The 23,325-nt window shown below is 48.3% G+C and overlaps 1 protein-coding gene across 3 annotated transcripts in view; it reads left to right on the top strand.

Annotated features, from left to right (window-relative positions):
- The window catches only part of TULP4 (TUB like protein 4), an 807,065-nt gene that overhangs the window by 556,682 nt on the left and 227,058 nt on the right, over nucleotides 1–23,325 (top strand). Inside the window, exon 1 of one of the 3 annotated variants that reach the window (XM_063917649.1) lies at nucleotides 19,841–20,153. The exons of the other annotated variants lie outside the window; for them this stretch is intronic. Within the exon in view, the coding sequence (XP_063773719.1) occupies nucleotides 20,127–20,153 (27 nt within the window). The 5' untranslated portion in view covers nucleotides 19,841–20,126. Of the gene's footprint in view, nucleotides 1–19,840; nucleotides 20,154–23,325 lie in introns of those variants that run through there. 3 annotated transcript variants of the gene reach the window in all.

Genomic DNA, 23,325 nt, shown 5'->3' with positions numbered 1-23,325 from the left:
GCAGCAAAAAAGGCAAGTAAAGTGCTTGCATGCATTAAACGGGGCATTGAGACCAAGGATGAGGATGTAATCCTGCCTCATTGGTACGCCCACACCTGGAATATTGCGTTCAGTTTTGGGCCCCATATTACAAAAAGGACATCGCGGAACTAGAAAGAGTTCAAAGACGAGCTACTAAATTGATTAAAGGTTTAGAGACACTGGAATATGAGGAGAGGCTTACTAAATTAAATATGTATTAACTAGAAAAGAGGAGACTAAGAGGAGACATTATTAATTTCTCTGACATCCTAAGTGGATGCTGGGACTCCGTAAGGACCATGGGGAATAGCGGCTCCGCAGGAGACTGGGCACAACTAAAGAAAGCTTTAGGACTACCTGGTGTGCACTGGCTCCTCCCACTATGACCCTCCTCCAGACCTCAGTTAGAATCTAGTGCCCGGCTGAGCTGGATGCCCACTAGGGGCTCTCCTGAGCTCCTAGAAAAGAAAGTATATTTTAGGTTTTTTATTTTCAGTGAGATCTGCTGGCAACAGACTCACTGCTATGAGGGACTAAGGGGAGAAGAAGCGAACCTACCTGACTGGAGATAGTTTGGGCTTCTTAGGCTACTGGACACCATTAGCTCCAGAGGGATCGAACACAGGACCCGACCTCGATCGTTCGGTCCCGGAGCCGTGCCGCCGTCCCCCTTACAGAGCCAGAAGCAAGAAGCGGTCCTGGAAATCGGCGGCAGAAGACTTCGGTCTTCACCAAGGTAGCGACAGCACTGCAGCTGTGCTCCATTGCTCCTCATGCACACCTCACACTCCGGTCACTGACGGGTGCAGGGCGCTGGGGGGGGGGGCGCCCTGAGCAGCAATATTAAACACCTTGGCTGGCAAATCTACACAATATATAGTCATATAGGCTATATATGTGTAAAATACCCCTGCCAGAATCCATAAAAAAAGCGGGAGAAAAGTCAGCCGAAAAAGGGGCGGGGCTATCTCCCTCAGCACACTGGCGCCATTTTTTCTTCACAGTGCAGCTGGAAGAAAGCTCCCCAGGCTCTCCCCTGTAGTTTTCAGGCTCAAAGGGTTAAAAAGAGAGGGGGGGCACTAAATTTAGGCGCAATATTGTGTATACAAGCAGCTATTGGGAAAAATCACAGTTATAGTGTTAATCCCTGCATTATATAGCGCTCTGGTGTGTGCTGGCATACTCTCTCTCTGTCTCCCCAAAAGACTTTGTGGGGTCCTGTCCTCAGTCAGAGCATTCCCTGTGTGTGTGCGGTGTGTCGGTACGGCTGTGTCGACATGTTTGAGGAGGATATGTGGAGGCGGAGCAGAGGCCTATAAATGTGATGTCGCCCCCTGTGGGGCCGACACCAGAGTGGATGGATAAGTGGAAGGTATTAACCGACAGTGTCTACTCCTTATGTAAAAGGCTGGATGACGTAACAGCTATGGGACAGCCGGCTTCTCAGCCCGCGCCTGCCCAGGCGTCTCAAAGGCCACCAGGGGCTCAAAAACGCCCGCTACCTCAGATGGCAGATACAGATGTCGACACGGAGTCTGACTCCAGTGTCGACGAGGTTGAGACATATACACAATCCACTAGGAACATCCGTTGCATCATCTCGGCAATGAAAAATGTGTTACACTTTTCTGACATTAACCCATAGTACCACACAAAAGGGGTTTTATGTTTGGGGAGAAAAATCAGGTAGTGTTTTGTTCCCCCATCAGATGAGTGAATGAAGCGTGGGTTCCCCCGATAAGAAACTGGTAATTTCTAAAATGTTACTGATGACGTACCCTTTCCCGCCAGAGGATAGGTCACGTGGGGAGATATCCCCTAGGGTGGATAAGGCGCTCGCACGTTTGTCAAAAAAGGTGGCACTGCCGTCTTAGGATACGGCCACTTTGAAGGAGCCTGCTGATAAAAAGCAGGAGGCTATCCTGAAGTCTGTATATACACACTCAGGTACTATACTGAGACCTGCAATTGCCTCAGCATGGAGAGTGCTGCTGCAGCGCGGTCTGATACCCTGTCAGATAATATTGATACCCTAGACAGGGATACTATTTTGCTAACCATAGAGCATATTAAAGACGTTGTCTTATATATGAGGGATGCACAGAGGGATATTTGCCGGCTGGCATCCAAAATTAATGCAATGTCCATTCTGCCAGGAGGGTATTAGGGACCCGGCAGTGGACAGGTGATGCTGGCTTTAAAAGGCACATGGAGATTCTGCCTTATGAAGGTGAGGAATTGTTTGAGGATGGTCTCTGGGACCTCGTATCCACAGCAACAGCTGGGAAGGAAAAAATATTACCTCAGGTTTCCTCACAGCCTAAGAAAGCACCGTATTATCAGGTACAGTCCTTTCGCCTTCAGAAAAGCGAGCGGGTCAAAGGCGCTTCCTTTCTGCACAGAGACAAGGGAAGAGGGAAAAAGCTGCACCAGACAGCCAGTTCCCAGGATCAAAAATCTTCCCCCGCTTCATCTGAGTCCACCGCATGACGCTGGGGCTCCACAGGTGGAGCCAGGTGCGGTGGGGGCGCATCTCGGGAACTTCAGCGAACAGTGGGCTCGCTCACAGGTGGATCCCTGGGTTCTGCAGGTAGTATCACAGGGATACAAGCTGGAGTTCGAGGCGACTCCCCCTCGCCGTTACCTCAAATCAGCCGTGCCTGCTGCCCTCGGAGAAAGGGGAGGTAGTACTGGCGGCAATTCACAAGCTGTACTTCCAGCAGGTGATAATCAAGGTACCCCTCCTTCAACAAGGCCGGGGTTACTATTCCACAATGTTTGTGGTACCGAAACCAGACGGTTCGGTGAGACCCATTCTAAAATTTAAATCTGTGAACACTTATATACGAAGGTTCAAGTTCAAAATGGAATCGCTCAGGGCGGTTATTGCAAGCCTGGATGAAGGGGATTACATGGTATCACTGGACATCAAGGATGCTTTCTTGCATGTCCCCATTTACCCTCCTCACCAGGAGTACCTCAAAATTGTGGTACAGGTCTGTCATTACCAATTCCAGACGTTGACGTTGGTCTGTCCCCGGTACCGAGGGTATTTACCAAGGTAATGGCCGAAATGATGATACTCCTTCGAAAAAAGGGAGTTATAATTATCCCTTACTTGGACGATCTCCTTTTAAAGGCGAGGTCCAGGGAGCAGTTGTTGGTCGGAGTAGCGCTATCTCGGGAAATGCTACAACAGCACGGCTGGATTCTGAATATTCCAAAGTCGCAGCTGGTTCCTACGACGCGTCTACTGTTCCTGGGTATGGTTCTGGACACAGAACAGGAAAAAGGGTTTCTCCCGGAGGAGAAGGCCAAGGAGTTGTCATCTCTTGTCAGAGACCTCCTAAAACAAATACAGGTGTCTGTGCATCAATGCACGCGAGTCCTGTGAAAGATGGTAGCTTCTTACGAAGAAAATCCATTCGGCAGGTTCCATGCAAGGATCTTCCAGTGGGATCTGTTGGACAAGTGGTCCGGGTCGCATCTTCAGATGCATCGGCTGATAACCCTGTCTCCAAGGGCCAGGGTGTCGCTGTTGTGGTGGCTGCAGAGTGCTCATCTTCTAGAGGGCCGCAGATTCGGCATACAGGACTGGGTCCTGGTGACCACGGATGCCAGCCTTCAAGGCTGGGGGGGCAGTCACACAAGGAAGAAACTTCCAAGGACTATGGTAGAGTCAGGAGACTTCCCTACACATAAATATTCTGGAACTAAGGGCCATTTACAATGCCCTAAGTCAGGCTAGACCCCTGCTTCAACACCAGCCGGTGCTGATCCAGTCAGACAACATCACGGCGGTCGCCCATGTAAACCAACAGGGCGGCACAAGAAGCAGGATGGCGATGGCAGATTTTCCGAGGGGCGGAAAATCATGTGTTAGCACTGTCAGCAGTGTTCATTCCCGGAGTGGACAACTGGGAAACAGACTTTCTCAGTAGGCACGACCTCCACCCGGGAGAGTGGGGACTTAATCCGGAAGTTTTCCAAATGATTGTACACCATTGGGAAAGGCCACAGGTGGACATGTCGGCGTCCCGCCTCAACAAAAAGCTAAAAATATATTGCGCCGGGTCAAGGGACCCTCAGGCGATAGCTGTGGACGCTCTGGTAACACCGTGGTTGTACCAGTCGGTGTATGTGTTCCCTCCTCTGCCTCTCATACCCAAGGTACTGAGAATAATAAGAAGGAGAGGAGTAAGAACTATACTCATGGTTCCGGATTGGCCAAGAAGAGCTTGGTACCCAGAACTTCAAGAAATGATCTCAGAGGACCCATGGCCTCTGCCGCTCAGACAGGACCTGCTGCAGCAGGGTCCCTGGCTGTTCTAAGACTTACCGCGGCTGCGTTTGACGGCATGGCGGTTGAACACCGGATCCTAAAGGAAAAAGGCATTCCGGAGGAAGTCATTCCTACGCTGATTAAGGCTAGGAAAGATGTGATCGCAAAACATTATCACCGCATATGGCAAAAATATGTTGCTTGGTGTGAGGCCAGGAAGGCCCCAACGGAGGAATTTCAACTGGGTCGATTTCTGCACTTCCTACAGTCAGGAGTGACTATGGGCCTAAAATTAGGTTCCATTAAGGTCCAGATTTCGGCTCTGTACATTTTCTTCCAAAAAAGAACTGGCTTCACTGCCTGCAGTTCAGACTTTTGTTAAGGAAGTGCTGCATATTCAGCCCCCGTTTGTGCCTCCAGTGGCACCGTGGGATCTCAACGTGGTGTTGGATTTCCTGAAGTCGCATTGGGTTGAGCCACTTAAATCCGTGGAGCTAAAATACCTCACGTGGAAAGTGGTCATGCTGTTGGCCTTGGCGTCGGCCAGGCGTGTATCAGAATTGGCGGCTTTGTCATGAAAGAGCCCTTATCTGATTTTTTTTATATGGATAGGGCGGAATTGAGGACTCGTTCCCAATGCCTTCCTAAGGTGGTATCAGTTTTACATGTGAACCAACCTATTGTGGTGCCTGCGGCTACTTGGGACTTGGAGGATTCCAAGTTACTGGACGTAGTCAGGGCCCTGAAAAATATGTTTCCAGGATGGCTGGAGTCCGGAAAACTGACTCGCTATTTATCCTGCATGCACCCAACAAGCTGGGTGCTCCTGCTTCTAAGCAGACTATTGCTCGCTGGATCTGTAGCACGATTCAACTTGCACATTCTGCGGCTGGACTGCCGCACCCTAAATCTGTAAAAGCCCATTCCACGAGGAAAGTGGGCTCTTCTTGGGCGGCTGCCCGAGGGGTCTCGGCTTTACAAATTTGCCGAGCTATTACTTGGTCGGGTTCAAACACTTTTGCAAGAGTCTACAAGTTTGATACCCTGGCTGAGGAGGACCTAGAGTTTGCTCATTCGGTGCTGCAGAGTCATCCGCACTCTCCCGCCCGTTTGGGAGCTTTGGTATAATCCCCATGGTCCTTACGGAGTCCCAGCATCCATTTAGGACGTCAGAGAAAATAAGATTTTACTCACCGGTAAATCTATTTTTCGTAGTCCGTAGTGGATGCTGGGCGCCCATCTCAAGTGCGGATTGTCTGCATTACTTGTATATAGTTATTGCCTAACTAGAGGGTTATTGTTGAGCCATCTGTTGAGAGGCTCAGTTATATTTCATACTGTTAACTGGGTATAGTATCACGAGTTATACGGTGTGATTGGTGTGGCTGGTAGGAGTCTTACCCGGGATTCAAAATCCTTCCTTATTGTGTCAGCTCTTCCTGGCACAGTATCCTAACTGAGGTCTGGAGGAGGGTCATAGTGGGAGGAGCCAGTGCACACCAGGTAGTCCTAAAGCTTTCTTTAGTTGTGCCCAGTCTCCTGCGGAGCCGCTATTCCCCATGGTCCTTACGGAGTCCCAGCATCCACTACGGACTACGAGAAATAGATTTACCGGTGAGTAAAATCTTATTATCTTCAAATATGTATAGGGGCATTACATGGAGCTAGCAACTGATTTGTTTATTAAAAGAACTCTGTATAGGACGCGTGGGCACTCACTGAGGCTAGAAGAGAGAAAATTCCGTACGCAACGTAGGAAAGGGTTCTCCTCTTTAAGGGGAATAAAGATTTGGAACTCACTGCCGGAGGAAGTAGTAATGGTAGACTCTATAAATGCATTTAAAAACGTATTGGACAAATTTCTAACAGGAAAACGTATCAAGGGCTTTAGCATTTAGCATATTGACATTAAAATTATCTGGGAGTGATAGGAATCATTGCTGTAAATCGGTACTAAACCATTACTTCAGCATGCACATTATAAAATAAACAGATTAATGCAGAATACAGGTTGAACCCGATGGGCATTTTGCCTCTTTTCAACCTCACTGACTGTAACTATGTAACATTCAGGACACCTGTGTTTACCACTAGACCACCAGGGAAAATAATTGCAGACATAGTTCAGTCCCTGGAGGTCAGGCACCCAAGGAGGAGGTAGGTGTAGTCTGCGGCCCCTCCCCCACCCCTGAGCTGGCTTGGGACTCTTAACTGCCTGACTCATGTGATTACTCCTCCCTCTACTCCTCCCATAAAACGCTGGGTGGCCATTTTCAAAATAGCATTACTGCTCTAGCTGAGGCACATACAGGGAGGATTGGGCCCTGTCTTCCCTATACCTTGCTCTTAGTCCTGGATTATTTCTCTTGCTTGATATCATACAGGACAGTTGAGTATTGCTGCCCACTTCTCTCTGAGAGTAGTGTGTGTGTGTGTGTGTGTGTGTGTGTGTGTGTGTGTGTGGTTTGTGTCGTGTATATTGTATCATAACCACTTTGGCAACCATAGGAACAAGTGCCTGTTTGTGTCAGTGCAACACATATGTATGACACTGGTCAACAACAACACATTTTTTTTATTTTTTTATTTGAGTCTTAATTTCAATGACTATTTTCTGATTCTCTATATCAAAAAATAACCAAAACCTTTGTTTATTTTTGAAAAACTTTGTTTTTGTCCCTTTTACAATGATCAATAAATATTAAAGTTTTTGAATGACCATATAAGAAGAAGCGTGTTTTAGTAAGTAAGGGAGAGGACGAGTGGTGGGAAAGCAAGTGGTATTCTGACCCTCATTACACGTAAGCAGTGTGTAACTATTCAGATAGCTAAACCATGTCCATCTCTCAATGCACAGACATTGAGATATCTGGAACTGTAAACCTTTTATTAATACAGACTGGAATGATTGTCCATATAATATAGTTGTAGTTTTGCAGAATAGATCACTGTACATGTAACAAATAAGATAATAAACAGTGCACGGAAATAAGAGATAAGTCTCTGGGGAAGAGGAGACTTAACACAGCCTGTCAGCAACTCATGCACAGATCACAGAGTAGTAACAAAAAATAAGAATTTACTTACCGATAATTCTATTTCTCGTAGTCCGTAGTGGATGCTGGGAACTCCGTAAGGACCATGGGGAATAGCGGCTCCGCAGGAGACTGGGCACAAAAGTAAAAGCTTTAGGACTACCTGGTGTGCACTGGCTCCTCCCCCTATGACCCTCCTCCAAGCCTCAGTTAGGATACTGTGCCCGGACGAGCGTACACAATAAGGAAGGATTTTGAATCCCGGGTAAGACTCATACCAGCCACACCAATCACACCGTACAACCTGTGATCTGAACCCAGTTAACAGCATGATAACAGAGGAGCCTCTGAAAAGATGGCTCACAACAATAATAACCCGATTTTTTTGTAACAATAACTATGTACAAGTATTGCAGACAATCCGCACTTGGGATGGGCGCCCAGCATCCACTTTGGACTACGAGAAATAGAATTATCGGTAAGTAAATTCTTATTTTCTCTGACGTCCTAGTGGATGCTGGGAACTCCGTAAGGACCATGGGGATTATACCAAAGCTCCCAAACGGGCGGGAGAGTGCGGATGACTCTGCAGCACCGAATGAGAGAACTCCAGGTCCTCCTCAGCCAGGGTATCAAATTTGTAGAATTTAGCAAACGTGTTTGACCAAGCAGCTGCTCGGCAAAGTTGTAAAGCCGAGACCCCTCGGGCAGCCGCCCAAGATGAGCCCACCTTCCTTGTGGAATGGGCTTTTACAGATTTTGGCTGTGGCAGGCCTGCCACAGAATGTGCAAGCTGAATTGTACTACAAATCCAACGAGCAATAGTCTGCTTAGAAGCAGGAGCACCCAGCTTGTTGGGTGCATACAGGATAAACAGCGAGTCAGATTTTCTGACTCCAGCCGTCCTGGAAACATATATTTTCAGGGCCCTGACTACGTCCAGCAACTTGGAGTCCTCCAAGTCCCTAGTAGCCGCAGGTACCACAATAGGCTGGTTCAAGTGAAACGCTGAAACCACCTTAGGGAGAAATTGAGGACGAGTCCTCAATTCCACCCTGTCTGAATGGAAGATCAGATAAGGGCTTTTACAGGATAAAGCCCGCCAATTCTGACACGCGCCTGGCCGAGGCCAGGGCCAACAACATGACCACTTTCCATGTGAGATATTTTAACTCCACAGATTCAAGTGGTTCAAACCAACGTGACTTTAGGAACCCCAAAACTACATTGAGATCCCAAGGTGCCACTGGAGGCACAAAAGGAGGCTGTATATGCAGTACCCCTTTTACAAACGTCTGAACTTCAGGAACTGAAGCTAGTTCTTTCTGGAAGAAAATTGACAGGGCCGAAATTTGAACCTTAATGGACCCCAATTTTAGGCCAATAGACACTCCTGTTTACAGGAAATGCAGGAATCGACCTAGTTGAAAATTCCTCCATCGGGGCCTTATTGGCCTCGCACCCCGCAACATATTTTCGCCAAATGCGGTGATAATGCTTTGCGGTTACATCCTTCCTGGCTTGATCAGGATAGGGATGACTTCATCCGGAATGCCTTTTTCTTCAGGATCCGGCGTTCAACCGCCCTGCCGTCAAACGCAGCCGCGGTAAGTCTTGGAATAGACAGGGTCCTTGCTGGAGCAGGTCCCTTCTTAGAGGTAGAGGCCACGGGTCCTCCGTGAGCATCTCTTGAAGTTCCGGGTACCAAGTCCTTCTTGGCCAATCCGGAGCCACGAGTGTAGTTCTTACTCCCCTCCGTCTTATAATTCTCAGTACTTTTGGTATGAGAGGAAGAGGAGGGAACACATACACTGACTGGTACACCCATGGTGTTAACAGAGCGTCCACAGCTATTGCCTGAGGGTCCCTTGACCTGGCGCAATACCTGTCCAATTTTTTGTTTAGGCGGGACGCCATCATGTCCACCTTTGGTTTTTCCCAATGGTTTACAATCATGTGGAAGACTTCTGGGTGAAGTCCCCACTCTCCCAGGTGGAGGTCGTGTCTGCTGAGGAAGTCTGCTTCCCAGTTGTCCACTCCCGGAATGAACACTGCTGACAGTGCTATCACATGATTTTCCGCCCAGCGAAAAATCCTTGCAGCTTCTGCCATTGCCCTCCTGCTTCTTGTGCCGCCCTGTCTGTTTACGTAGGCGACTGCCGTGATGTTGTCCGACTGGATCAGCACCGGCTGACCTTGAAGCAGAGGTCTTGCTTGGCTTAGGGCATTGTAAATGGCCCTTAGCTCCAAAATATTTATGTGAAGTGATGTCTCCAGGCTTGACCACAAGTCCTGGAAATTTCTTCCCTGTGTGACTGCTCTCCAGCCTCGCAGGCTGGCATCCGTGGTCACCAGGACCCAGTCCTGAATGCCGAATCTGCGGCCCTCTAGAAGATGAGCACTCTGCAACCACCACAGGAGAGACACCCTTGTCTTTGGTGACAGGGTTATCCGCTGATGCATCTGAAGATGCGATCCGGACCACTTGTCCAGCAGGTCCCACTGGAAAGTTCTTGCGTGGAATCTGCCGAATGGAATTGCTTCGTAGGAAGCCACCATTTTTCCCAGGACCCTTGTGCACTGATGCACTGACACTTGGCCTGGTTTTAGGAGGTTTCTGACTAGTTCGGATAACTCCCTGGCTTTCTCCTCCGGGAGAAAACACCTTTTTCTGGACTGTGTCCAGCATCATCCCTAGGAATAGAAGGCGTGTCGTCAGGATCAGCTGCGATTTTGGAATATTGAGAATCCAACCGTGCTACCGCAGCACTATCTGAGATAGTGCTACCCCGACTTCCAACTGTTCCCTGGATCTTGCCCTTATCAGGAGATCGTCCAAGTAAGGGATAACTAAAACTCCCTTCTTTCGAAGGAGTATCATCATTTCGGCCATTACCTTGGTAAAGACCCGTGGTGCCGTGGACAATCCAAACGGCAGCGTCTGAAACTGATAGTGACAGTTCTGTACCACAAACCTGAGGTACCCTTGGAGAAGGGTAAATTGGGACATGTAGGTAAGCATCTTTGATGTCCAGAGAGACCATATAGTCCCCTTCTTCCAGGTTTGCAATCACTGCTCTGAGTGACTCCATCTTGAATTTGAACCTTTGTATGTAAGTGTTCAAGGATTTTAGATTTAAAATTAGTCTCACCGAGCCGTCCGGCTTCGGTACCACCAATAGTGTGGAATAGTACCCCTTTCCCTGTTGCAGGAGGGGTACCTTGATTATCACCTGCTGGGAATACAGCCTGTGAATGGCTTGCAATACTGTCTCCCTATCTGAGGGAGACGTCAGTAAAGCAGACTTTATGAAACGGCGAGGGGAAGACGTCTCGAATTTCTTGAGACGGGCCCCCACCGTGCCTGAGACCGCTTGTAAAGCCCCAGCGTCATGCTGAGGACTTTGCGGAGGCGGGAGAGGGCTTTTGTGGGAATTGGCTGTTTGCTGCAGCCTTTTTCCTCTCCCTCTGCCACGGGGCAGAAATGAGGCGCCTTTTGCCCGCTTTATGGGGCCGAAAGGACTGCGCCTGATAATACGGCGTCTTCTTAGGTTGAAAAGCTACCTGGGGTAAAAATGTGGATTTTCCAGCCGTTGCCGTGGCCACCAGGTCTGTTAGACCTACCCCAAATAACTCTTCCCTTTTATAAGGCGATACTTCCATATGCCTTTTGGGATCAGCATCACCTGACCACTGTCTTGTCCATAACCTTCTTCTGGCAGAAATGGACAGCGCACTTACTCTTGATGCCAGTCGGCAAATATCCCTCTGTGCATCACGCATATATAGAAATGCATCTTTTAAATTCTCTATAGTTAGTAATATACTGTCCCTATCTAGGGTATCAATATTGTCAGTCAGGGAATCCGACCAAGCCACCCCAGCACTGCACATCCAGGCTGAGGCGATTGCTGGTCGCAGTATCACACCCGTGTGAGTGTATATACATTTTAGGATATTTTACGGCTTTCTGTCAGTAGGTTCCTTAAGGGCGGCCGTATCCGGGGACGGTAGTGCCACCTGTTTAGACAAGCGTGTGAGCGCTTTATTCACCCTAAAGGGTGTTTCCCAACGTGCCCTATCCTCTGGCGGGAAGGGGTATGATGCCAATAACTTTTTTATCGGGGGAAACCCACGCATCATCACACACTTCATTTAATTCCTCAGATGCAGGAAAAACTACAGGCAGTTTTTTCTCACCCAACATAATACCCTTTTTAGTGGTACTGGTATTATCAGAAATGTGTAAAAACATTTTCCATAGCCTCAATCATGTAACGTGTGGCCCTACTGGAAGTCACATTCGTCTCTTAATCGTCGACACTGGAGTCAGTATCCGTGTCGGCGTCTGTATCTGCCATCTGCGGTAACGGGCGTTTTAGAGCCCCAGATGGCTTTTGAGACACCTGGACAGGCCCAGACTGAGTCGCCGGCCGTCTCATGTCATCAATCTTTTGTAAAGAGCTGACACTGTCACATAATTCCTTCCATAAGCTCATCCACTCAGGTGTCGACTCCCTAGGGGGTGACATCTCTGTTACAGGCAATTGCTCCGCCTCCACCTCATTTTCCTCCTCATACATGTCGACACAACGTACCGACACACAGCACACACACAGGGAATGCTCTGATAGAGGACAGGACCCCACTAGCCCTTTGGGGAGACAGAGGGAGAGTATGCCAGCACACACCAGAGCGCTATATATATATATATATATATATACAGGGATAACCTTATATAAGTGTTTTTCCCCTTATAGCTCTGCTGTATTGTTATACTGCGCCTAATTAGTGCCCCCCTCTCTTTTTTAACCCCTTTCTGTAGTGTAGTAACTGCAGGGGAGAGCCAGGGAGCTTCCCTGCAACGGAGCTGTGAGAGAAAATGGCGCCAGTGTGCTGAGGAGATAGGCTCCGCCCCCTTCTCGGCGGCCTTTTCTCCCGTTTTTCTGTGGAATCTGGCAGGGGTTAAAATACACCCATATAGCCCTGGGGGTTATATGTGGTGTATTTATGCCAGCCAAGGTGTTTTACATTGCTGCTCAGGGCGCCCCCCCTAGCGCCCTGCACCCTCAGTGACCGGAGTGTGAAGTGTGCCTGAGTAACAATGGCGCACAGCTGCAGTGCTGTGCGCTACCTTGTTGAAGACTGATGTCTTCTGCCGCCGATTTTTTCCGGACCTTTTCTTGCTTCTGGCTCTGTAAGGGGGCCGGCGGCGCGGCTCCGGGACCGAGCTCCGAGGCTGGGCCTGTGTTCGGTCCCTCTGGAGCTAATGGTGTCCAGTAGCCTAAGAAGCCCAATCCACTCTGCACGCAGGTGAGTTCGCTTCTTCTCCCCTTAGTCCCTCGATGCAGTGAGCCTGGTGCCAGCAGGTCTCACTGAAAATAAAAAACCTAAAACTAAACTTTTCACTAAGAAGCTCAGGAGAGCCCCTAGTGTGCACCCTTCTCGGCCGGGCACAAAAATCTAACTGAGGCTTGGAGGAGGGTCATAGGGGGAGGAGCCAGTGCACACCAGGTAGTCCTAAAGCTTTTACTTTTGTGCCCAGTCTCCTGCGGAGCCGCTATTCCCCATGGTCCTTAAGGAGTTCCCAGCATCCACTAGGACGTCAGAGAAATGGAGGATCTAACCCAGGCATGTCCAAACTGCGGCCCTCCAGCTGTTGTGAAACTACACATCCCAGCATGCCCTGACACAGCTTTAGCATTCTCTGACAGCAAAACTGTGTCAGAGCATGCTGGGATATGTAGTTTCACAACAGCTGGAGGGCCGCAGTTTGGACATGCCTGATCTAACCCTTTGACCTGTCACATGGCAAAAGGCAGCTAAGCACAGACAAACCAATGCAGAAAAGATAACATGGGTGCCTATTGGGAAGAGCAAGGTAAATGTTTTCATCAAGATGTGATGGACTTTGAACATAGTTATCAGGGGCAATATAATGAGAGTGTGATGGGGGATTATATTTGGGGTCTAATACGAGAAAGTCCATACAATCATAGAAAAAATATGAAACATATCAATTTCTAAACTTTTTTTTATATATTCTGTTGCAGTAGTTTGTTGTAAAAAAAAAAATTGGGAAATAAAAGTAATTCAAATTCATAACAAAAGTTTGTTTTATTTTTATATACAATAAAGTTATGGAAATAGGGAAATTTTCTTAAAATCCGTAATTTCATTCTGATAGCTACAAAAGCAAACTTTTTCGGGTAAAACTATTTTTTCTTTAATTTGTAATGTGGAAGAAATAAAAATCAGATATGCAGAACCCAGACTCAAAATTTGTGTTGACCGGTGTTATAGGTTATTTACATTTTTTATAGTTGGATACCTATTGCTCTCTCTGTTCTTCCCTTGGTACAGTGTGGGATTATCTTTTGCTATGTCTTCTAAAAATAAGGCTAGCAAGGGGACACTTGCTCCAGTGCCCCTCACTTGCAGGATTTGTGTCAATATCCTTTCTCCACAGAATCCGGATAATGATGTATTGTATGTCCCCTGTTTTTCGGCTCCACCAAGAGCACTGCCGGCAACGCAGGCGACTCTTCAGGAACCAGCTTGGGCTTCTACACTGGCACAGGTAATGTCTCAGCTAGTGGAACCCTGCTCCAGTGGTTGCTGCGCCTGTGCATTAACCTACGTGGGTGCTGTCTTTTTCTCAGTCTGTGCATTGCTGAGCACAGGCTTCTACTTCAGTTCAGCATCTGCTAGACTGGGAAAGGACCTCCCCCTAGTGCGGGAGAGCTCCTATCCAGTCTCGGGGATGAATCGGAGCCGGGACTCCTCATGGACCAGGATGATAGTGAATCTGTTACATCCGAGGCGGGGTCAGCTTTGGGCCAGGATGATTATTTGTCACTGACTGACATAGAGGCGTTGGTCAGGTCAGTTAGGGAGGTGTTGCAGATTTAGGAGGCACCATTCACTAGAGACAGGGTACCTATTTTCAAAAGAGAGAAAAAGGAAGCAACATTGTTTCCTCCCTCAGCGCAGCTAGAGGACCTGTTAGAGGTTGCATGGACTCAGCCTTCTAAGAGGCTTCAGTTACCCAAGCAAAGTTCTCCTCTAGTGGATGCACATGTGGCTAGATTGGTAAGGTACTCTGTGCTCTCTCTTCCTGATGCAGCATCTCTCAAGGACCCCACGGATAGGAAGATGGAGAATTTTTAAAAACTGCTTTTGCTCATGCGGGGGCCATAGCACGCCCTGCCTTGGCATCAGCTTAGGTAGTCAAAGCCATTGAAGCATGGGCAGAGATATTGAAAAATGGTCTCTTTGCTAAGACAAGTAGGATCTTCTTGCGAATGTATTGGAGATTCAGAGGACAAGTGCCTACTTAGGTGAAGCTGCTATGGATACAGAGGTATTGACATCTAAGGTGTCTGCGGCTACGATTGCAGCTATAAGGTCTCTATGGCTTTGCACTTGGAGAGCAGACGCAAATTCAAAGAAGGCCTTAGAGCAGGCGTTCCCAACCACGGTCCTCAAGGCACACTAACAGTGCAGGTTTTAGTGATATCCAGGCTTCAGCACAGGTGACTTAATTAGTAGCTCAGTTATTTTGATTTAACCATGTGTGCTGCAGCCTGGATATCACTAAAACCTACACTGTTGGTGTGCCTTGAGGACTGTGTTTGGGAATGCCTGCCTTAGAGGCACTTCCTTTTGCAGGAGATACATTGTTTGAAAGCGAGCTGAATAAAATTGTGGACACATTAGCTGCTTCCAAGATGGCTTTTCTCCCTTCCGCGGCTTCTAAGAAGACTAGGACCACATTTCGTTCCTTTCGTCCACAATGAAGAGCCAGAGGTCAGCCTGGTCTACTCGACGTCCAGCCCCCAAGCAGGCTGACAAGCCTGCTGTCTTGACGGGGCGGGCCTCCCCCGGAGGGATCCCAGGGTAGGATGCCGACTTCTGTCTTTTTCCCAGCAATGGAGAGAGACCACAAGAGATGCTTGGGTAAGAGACATAATTTCCCTGGGTTATGCTCTGGCATTTTGGAAGCCTCCACCCTAGCGGTTCTTCACCACAGTTCTTCCTGGGGACCCTCAGAAGTCAGAAGCCCTGAGGAGGGCGATACACTCCCTCCTAGCCTCCAATGTAAGTATTCCTGTGCCTCCAGGACAAAGTGGACAGGGTTTTTATACCACTCTTTTTCTGGTACAGAAGCCGGACAGTTCTTATGGTCCGATACTAACCTTAAGTCTCTCAACAGATATCTCAGGATTCCCAGGTTCCGCATGGAATCTTTGAGATCGATCATACTAGCACTGGAGCCGGAGGACTTCATGGCATCTCTCGACATTCAGGATGCTTATCTGCATATACTTATTCGTCCCATCCACCAGTGATTCCTCAGGTTTGAGGTCCAGGCAGACCATTATCAGTTTCAGACATTACCTTTTGGGGTTGTCGACAGCGCCTTCAGTTTTCACCAAGGTCATGGCAGTCATGACAGCGCATCTCAGATGCAGGGGGGTCAGAATACTACCCTATTTGGACTACCTTCTCCTCATGGCCCAGGTGACAGTCAACCTTTTACAATATCACAGTTGGAAGATAAATTGGCGCAAATCATCACTTCAGCCTTCGGAGGATATGCTTCATTTGGGGGCGCACCTGTACTCACATTTGCAGAAGGTTTATCTGCCACGGAGCAAGATTCTTGATTTGCAAACCAGGATTCAAGCCTTCTTAAAGCATCGCAGGGTATCCATAAATGCTTGCATGAGGATCCTGGGTTGCATGGTAGCCACGTTCGATATGGTAGAGAACACCCAGTTTCACTCACATCCTTTATATTGGCAGGTTCTTGCACAGTGGGACGGGTCATACCCTCACCTCAGAACACAAACGATTATTCTTTCCAGGGAGGTCCACCACTCTCTCATGTGGTGGGTGTTCCAGAACAATCTCTTATGAGGGCGTCCCTTTTTGGTGTCAGATTGGACTCTAGTCTCAACGGATGCCAGCCTAAAAGGGTGGGGAGCAGTTTGCAGCAATTAGACTTTTCAGGGACGTTTGTTGCCACAGGAAAGCAAGCTCCCAATCAATGTCCTAAAACTAAAAGCTATATTCAGAGCGCTGATATCGGCCAGGTCTCTCTTGCAGGGTCGGCTAGTCAAGATTCAGACTGACAACGCAACAGCGGTCTCGTACATAAACCGACAGGACGGCAGTCGCGGGGACCATGGCAGGGGTAAGACGCATCCTGCAGTGGGCAGAGGATTATTATTCCCGCCATCTCGGCAGTGTTCATTCCCAGGATTCTCAGTTGGGAAGCAGATTTCCTGAGCCGACAGGAGGTGCTGTCAAAAGAATGAGCTCTCCATCCCAGAGGTGTTTTGGCTGTTGGTCAACAAATGGGGACTTCCAGACAAAGACATGATGGCATCTCGTCACAATTGTCAGATACCAACATTCTGCTCAAGGATACGGGACCCGGAAGCCAGTCTGGTGGACGCTCTGAAATCTCAGTGGAAGTTTCAACTAATTTACATGTTTCCTCCAATCCAGTTGTTGCAGAGAGTTCTCCATAAGTTCAAAAAGGAAGGAGGCATGTTAATCCAGAATGGCCACGGCGGGTGCAGTGTGCGGTTCTACAGGTATTGTCAATAGATGTCCCGCTGCCACTTCCACAATGACGGATCTTATACTTCAGGACCCCTGCCTTCATCCGAATTCAGACCATCTCGCTTTGAGGGGGTGGCTATTGAAACATCCATCCTAAGAAAAAAAAGTTTTTCAGGAAAGGTGGTTAATACCATGCTCAGAGCCAAAAACCTTCCTCAGCAAGAGTCTTATCACAGAGTTTGGAGGACCTTTTTTCAGTGGTGCCCAGATAGAGGCTTCAGGCCACGATTGTTTCAGCTTTCACGTCTACTGGCTTTTTTGCAATCAGGTCTGGACCTAGGGCTCAGATTGTCCTCCCTAAAGGTACAGGTCTTGGTTCTGTCTGTCCTATTTCAGAACCAGTTAGCCCAGATACCAGAGGTTTGTACATTTCTTCCGGGGGTTTTACATGTGCAACCTCCTTTTGTACCTCCTTCGGCTCCCTGGGACTTATCTATAGTCCTGGGGGCATTGAAGAAGCCTCCCTATGAGCCTTTGGAATTGGTGGATTTACGCTGGCTCGCCTGGAAAACATGTTTTCTGTTGGCTGGGCTTGAAGAGATTTTACTTTCATTTTCATGTCTTATTGTACATTTGACTGAATAAATTAACAGTCGTCACAATGGGAAGTATATTGTAGTATATTGTTTACAGTTGAACTGCCAGTGTATGTGTAAAATGCTGTACTGTAAGTAGCATTTTACACTTGTCAACCTTATGGTGCCGGCAGGGCCGTTTCTAGACAATTTGGCTCCCAGTGCGAGATTTCAAAATGCGCCCCCCCCCCCCCCCCCTATTGCTCTAAAAAAAAAAAAAAAAAAAGTGTGCCCCCCCATATAGCCATAAAAAGAAAAAGCATGCGCGCGCCGTAGGCGCGCGCGCTCCCGACAAGGGTGTGTGGCCTGATTAAAATGGGTGTGGTCTCATTAAAGTGGGCATGGCCTCATCTGATATCATCACACCCACCACAGTACGGAAAAAATAAAAATGTCCCCTTTTTACACATTACAGCAGGCAAGTGTCCCCATATTACACAGCGCGGCAGGCAGGTGTCCCCATTTTACACAGCGCGGCAGGCAGGTGTCCCCATTTTACACAGCACGGAAGGCTGGTATCCCCATTTTACACAGTACGCAGGCAGGTGCCCCCATTTTGCACAGTACGCAGGCAGGTATCCCCATTTTACAAAGTGCAGCAGGCAGGTATCCCCATTTTACACAGCGCGGCAGGCAGATATCCCCATTTTACACAGCACGGCAGGCAGATATCCCCATTTTACACAGCACGGCAGGCAGATATCCCCATTTTACACAGCACGGCAGGCAGATATCCCCATTTTACACAGTACGCAGGCAGGTGCCCCCATATTACACAGTACGCAGGCAGATGCCCCCATATTACACAGTACGCAGGCAGATGCCCCCATATTACACAGTACGCAGGCAGATGCCCCCATATTACACAGTACGCAGGTAGGTGCCCCCATATTACACAGTACGCAGGCAGATGCCCCCATATTACACAGTACGCAGGCAGATGCCCCCATATTACACAGTACGCAGGCAGGTTCCCCCATATTACACAGTACGCAGGCAGATGCCCCCATATTACACAGTACGCAGGCAGGTGCCCCCATATTACACAGTACGCAGGCAGGTGCCCCCATATTACACAGTACGCAGGCAGATGCCCCCATATTACACAGTACGCAGGCAGATGTCCCCATATTACACAGTACGCAGGCAGGTGCCCCCATATTACACAGTACGCAGGCAGATGCCCCCATATTACACAGTACGCAGGCAGATGCCCCCATATTACACAGTACGCAGGCAGGTGCCCCCATATTACACAGTACGCAGGCAGGTGCCCCCATATTACACAGTACGCAGGCAGGTGCCCCCATATTACACAGTACGCAGGCAGGTGCCCCCATATTACACAGTACGCAGGCAGGTGCCCCCATATTACACAGTACGCAGGCAGGTGCCCAGATATTACACAGTACGCAGGCAGGTGCCCCCATATTACACAGTACGCAGGCAGGTGCCCCCATATTACACAGTACGCAGGTAGGTGCCCCCATATTACACAGTACGCAGGCAGGTGCCCCCATATTACACAGTACGCAGGCAGGTGCCCCCATATTACACAGTACGCAGGCAGGTGCCCCCATATTACACAGTACGCAGGCAGGTGCCCCCATATTACACAGTACGCAGGCAGGTGCCCCCATATTACACAGTACGCAGGCAGGTGCCCCCATATTACACAGTACGCAGGCAGGTGCCCCCATATTACACAGTACGCAGGCAGGTGCCCCCATATTACACAGTGTGGCAGGCAGGTATCCCCATAGGCAGGTGCCCCCATATTACACAGTGTGGCAGGCAGGTATCCCCATAGGCAGGTGCCCCCATATTACACAGTGTGGCAGGCAGGTATCCCCATAGGCAGGTGCCCCCATATTACACAGTGTGGCAGGCAGGTATCCCCATAGGCAGGTGCCCCCATTTTACACAGTGCGGCAGGCAGGTTTCAAGCTGAGGAGAAGGAAGGGGGAGAGGGGGGGAGAGAGAGAGAATACTTACGTCTTCCCGCTCTTCGGTCCCGCCGCCTCACGTCCCGCGCCGGCCGCCTCCTCCTTCTTGCTTCTCCTTCTCGCCTCTCCCGAGCGCTCCTGCTCGGGGGGCGGAGTTTCGCGGAATGACGCGTTTGCGTCGTGACGTCACGACGCAACGCGTCATTCCGCGAAACTCCGCCCCCCGAGCAGGAGCGCTCGGGAGAGGCAAGAAGGAGTAACTAAGTGCCGCGGCGGGCGCCCCGTGCAGTTGCACGGCTCGCCCGCCCCTAGAAACGGCACTGGGTGCCGGTGTTCCCAGGTACACATACGTCTTGTCAACATGGTTATTGTGGACAAGCAGACTACTTCGTGTCACAGCTGTATTCATTATCTACAAATTCTGTATACATTTACAAATACAGGGACTGATTCAGAGCTGCACACAGAGTATCTGTATCTGTGATTTTTCACACTGTGCATTCTTCTGAGGCCACCTGGGTGAACTTTCGTATGTTTTCACATCTTTGGGGCTATTCTCACTGAAGTTAGGCTAAACGGTTGTAACTTGACTGCAGCAGGGCGTTCACAATTAACTTAAGCTTGCCATGAGCGTATGGACAGAATTGTGGGCTATTCCAAGGTGAGCGTTTATGAAGATTCAGCAATTTATGACAAATCTGTTGCACTAAGGATTGCAGGTTTCTGCTGATAATGATGATGGCAGCTCTCACAGGCGGATGTATAGTGGTGCATCTACATAGATGCAGTCGGAAGTCCACAGGTACAGACATTTTGCGTGTCGGGCCCACAGTGCAGATGACAAAGGAAAGGTTCCAAATAACAAAAAGAGTGTCCTCTCAAGCTGGTTCCGCGAGTATAACAATGTACTCAAATGGCTTACACAGTTATTAGATCTTGTTTTTTAATCTTGAAAATTTGCAGCCCTTAACCGTAGCATTACAGCAGTATTGTTAGATACGCGATAAGGTTAAGATTAGTTGTGTTTTATATTTTCCGTCTATTACATTGTGATTCTTTACACCAGATCTGTTGATATTTGAGCGACACCCTGCTGCACCCAATATGCCACTGCATATGTAGTTTGAGTATTGTCTACTACAAAACATTTAGATAATTAGGTTGCAGCAGAAAAGGTAATTTAAAGAATGCATTGCTAAGGGTTAAATAGATTCTATCACATTAATCAGTGTAAATATTTAACTGTAAATGGCTTAGGGAGCCTACAGAGTATCAGTGAGACCATGAGAATGCAGTGCCCCCCCTCCTCCCCCAGCTACAGTATAGTGAAAACTAGAAATGGCTGGTCAGCAGTCAGGTTGTGCCCCCCAATAGGAAATGGAGTACAAATCTTAGTGACTTCTGTGACTACCAGCCCTAGGCTGAAAAGCACTGATCCTCTTCCAAAATACCCTGGGCGGTTGGTGTTGTGGTATTTAACAAGAATAGGACCCCTGGAATAGCAACTTATTATATGAAAAATCTTATCTTTCTCTTTCTTGATCTGTCATAGTCCAAGTAACTGTAAAAATGCTTACTACCAATCACAGACAGGGTCCAGGGGCGCCCACATCCAGTGGCGCCGAGAGAGGGGGCGGGTACTAATTACCCGGGCTGCTGGAGGAACACGGCATGGGCCCAGGTCCGCTGACCCCTCTTCCCCTGGAGCGTACCTGTGATGGCACCATCTTCCTAGTGATATTGTCGGGAGGAGGGCGCCGCACATTGAAAGCAAAGACTCACTGTGCCAGAGTCTTTGTTCTTTAGTGGCCAACGTCATCTTCACTGTGAAGATGGTTTTGGCTGGGGAGCAGGGACCCGCTTCCGGATCAAGAAAGGTAGGAAGCACGTGCCCCTCTATCCCCAACTGCCCCCTGTGCTAAAATGGCACCCTTCCTGTAGAGCGCACTGATTTCATTTTTTTTAACATCAATTTTAAATTAATGGGTGTCATGCCCAGTTTTTTGAGCCACTTTTTTCCACCTTATTTGGACCCAGGGTGGCTCTCTATGCCCCTGCCCACACCGCACATCCTGCACCCATTTAGTATACTTACCTCTCCCGAATCCTGCGTCAGTGCTGCATAAATCATCATGAGAATGGTACAGGTGTAATTTTCCTGGAAATTTGCGCATGTGCATTACAAAAATCTGTGGGATCAAGTCAGAGAGACAGCATTTTTAACATGTCTCTTATAGTATAGAAACTACCAAAGGTTGTCATAACAAAAGAACTTTTATGTAGTGTGGTGGGGACCAGTTCTGATCTGTTATAGGGGGCAATTCAATTGTTTTAAAGTGACCGCAGCTGCACTCATGTTTTTAAATTTTTGCTGCTGATGTGCGCGAATGCCATGGACACTTAAACTTTTTCTTTTATTTTGACAGGTGCAGTTTTTTGTTTAATTTCTTCTGAGTCCTTATAGTCTACACTCTTTCACAGGGGTAGATTTATTGAAGCTTCTGAAATAGATAAGTAGTGGTATTGCCTACAGCAACATTCTATAAAATTTCTAGAACTGTTTGAAAAGCTTTAGTAAATCTGCTGCACAGATCCTTCTTCCAAGCGTGTCCACGGGGATCACTGGGCTATTTACAGTGCATCCGGAAAGTATTCACAGTGCTTCACTTTTTCCACGTTTTGTTATGTATTCCAAAATGGAATAAATTCATTTTTCCCTCCAAATTCTACACACAATACCCCATAATGACAATGTGAAAAAAGTTTTTTTGAGATTTTTGCAAATTTATCAGGCCTGTATGGTAGAGTGGCCAGACAGAAGCCACTCGTTAGTAAAAAGCACATGGTAGCCCATCTGGAGTTTGCCAAAACACACCTGAAGGAATCTCATGTTTATCAGCGGCAGGAACTGGGAGACTAGTCAGGATAGAGGAAAGGATGAATGCAGCAATGTACAGAGACATCCTGGATGAAAACCTGCTCCAGGGCGCTCCTGACCTCAGACTGGGGCGTTGGTTCATCTTTCAGCAGGACAACGACCCTAAGCACACAGCCAAGATATCAAAGGAGTGGCTTCAGGACAACTCTGTGAATATCCTTGAGTGGTACAGCCAAAGCCCAGACTTGAATCCGATTGAATATCTCTGGAGAGATCTGAAAATGGCTATGCACCAACGCTTCCCATCCAACCTGATGGAGGTTGAGAGGTGCTGCAAAGAGGAATGGGCGAAACTGCCCAAAGATAGGTGTGCCAAGCTTGTGGCATCATATTCAAAAAGACTTGAGGCTGTAATTGCTGCCAAAGGTGCATCAACAAAGTATTGAGCATGTGAATACTTATATACATGTGATTTCTTAGATTTTAATTTTTTATAAATTTTTCACGTTGTCATTATGGGATATTGGCCCTCATTCCGAGTTGATCGCTCGCAAGGCGAATGTAGCAGAGTTACACACGCTAAGCCGCCGCCTACTGGGAGTGAATCTTAGCTTCTTAAATGTGCGACCGATGTATGCGCAATATTGCGATTACAAACGAGTTAGCAGTTTTTGAGTAGCTTCAGACTTACTCTGCCTGTGCGATCAGTTCAGTGCTTTTCGGTCCTGGCTGACGTCATAAACACACCCAGCGTTCGCCCAGGCACACCCACCGTTTCCCCGGCCACTCCTGCGTTTTCTCCGGAAACGGTAGCGTTTCCAGCCACACGCCCCTAAAACGCCGTGCATCCGCCCAGTAACACCCATTTCCTGTCAATCACAATGCGAACGTCGGAGCGATGAAAAAGCCGTGAGTAAACTTACTTTCTTCATAGTAAAGTTACTTGGCGCAGTCG

This window comes from Pseudophryne corroboree, chromosome 4, assembly GCF_028390025.1.
Source record: "Pseudophryne corroboree isolate aPseCor3 chromosome 4, aPseCor3.hap2, whole genome shotgun sequence".
In the NCBI taxonomy this organism is placed as follows: domain Eukaryota; kingdom Metazoa; phylum Chordata; class Amphibia; order Anura; family Myobatrachidae; genus Pseudophryne; species Pseudophryne corroboree.
The sequence above is the reverse complement of the archived record's forward strand: the minus strand, read 5'-3'. Positions and strand labels throughout refer to the sequence as shown.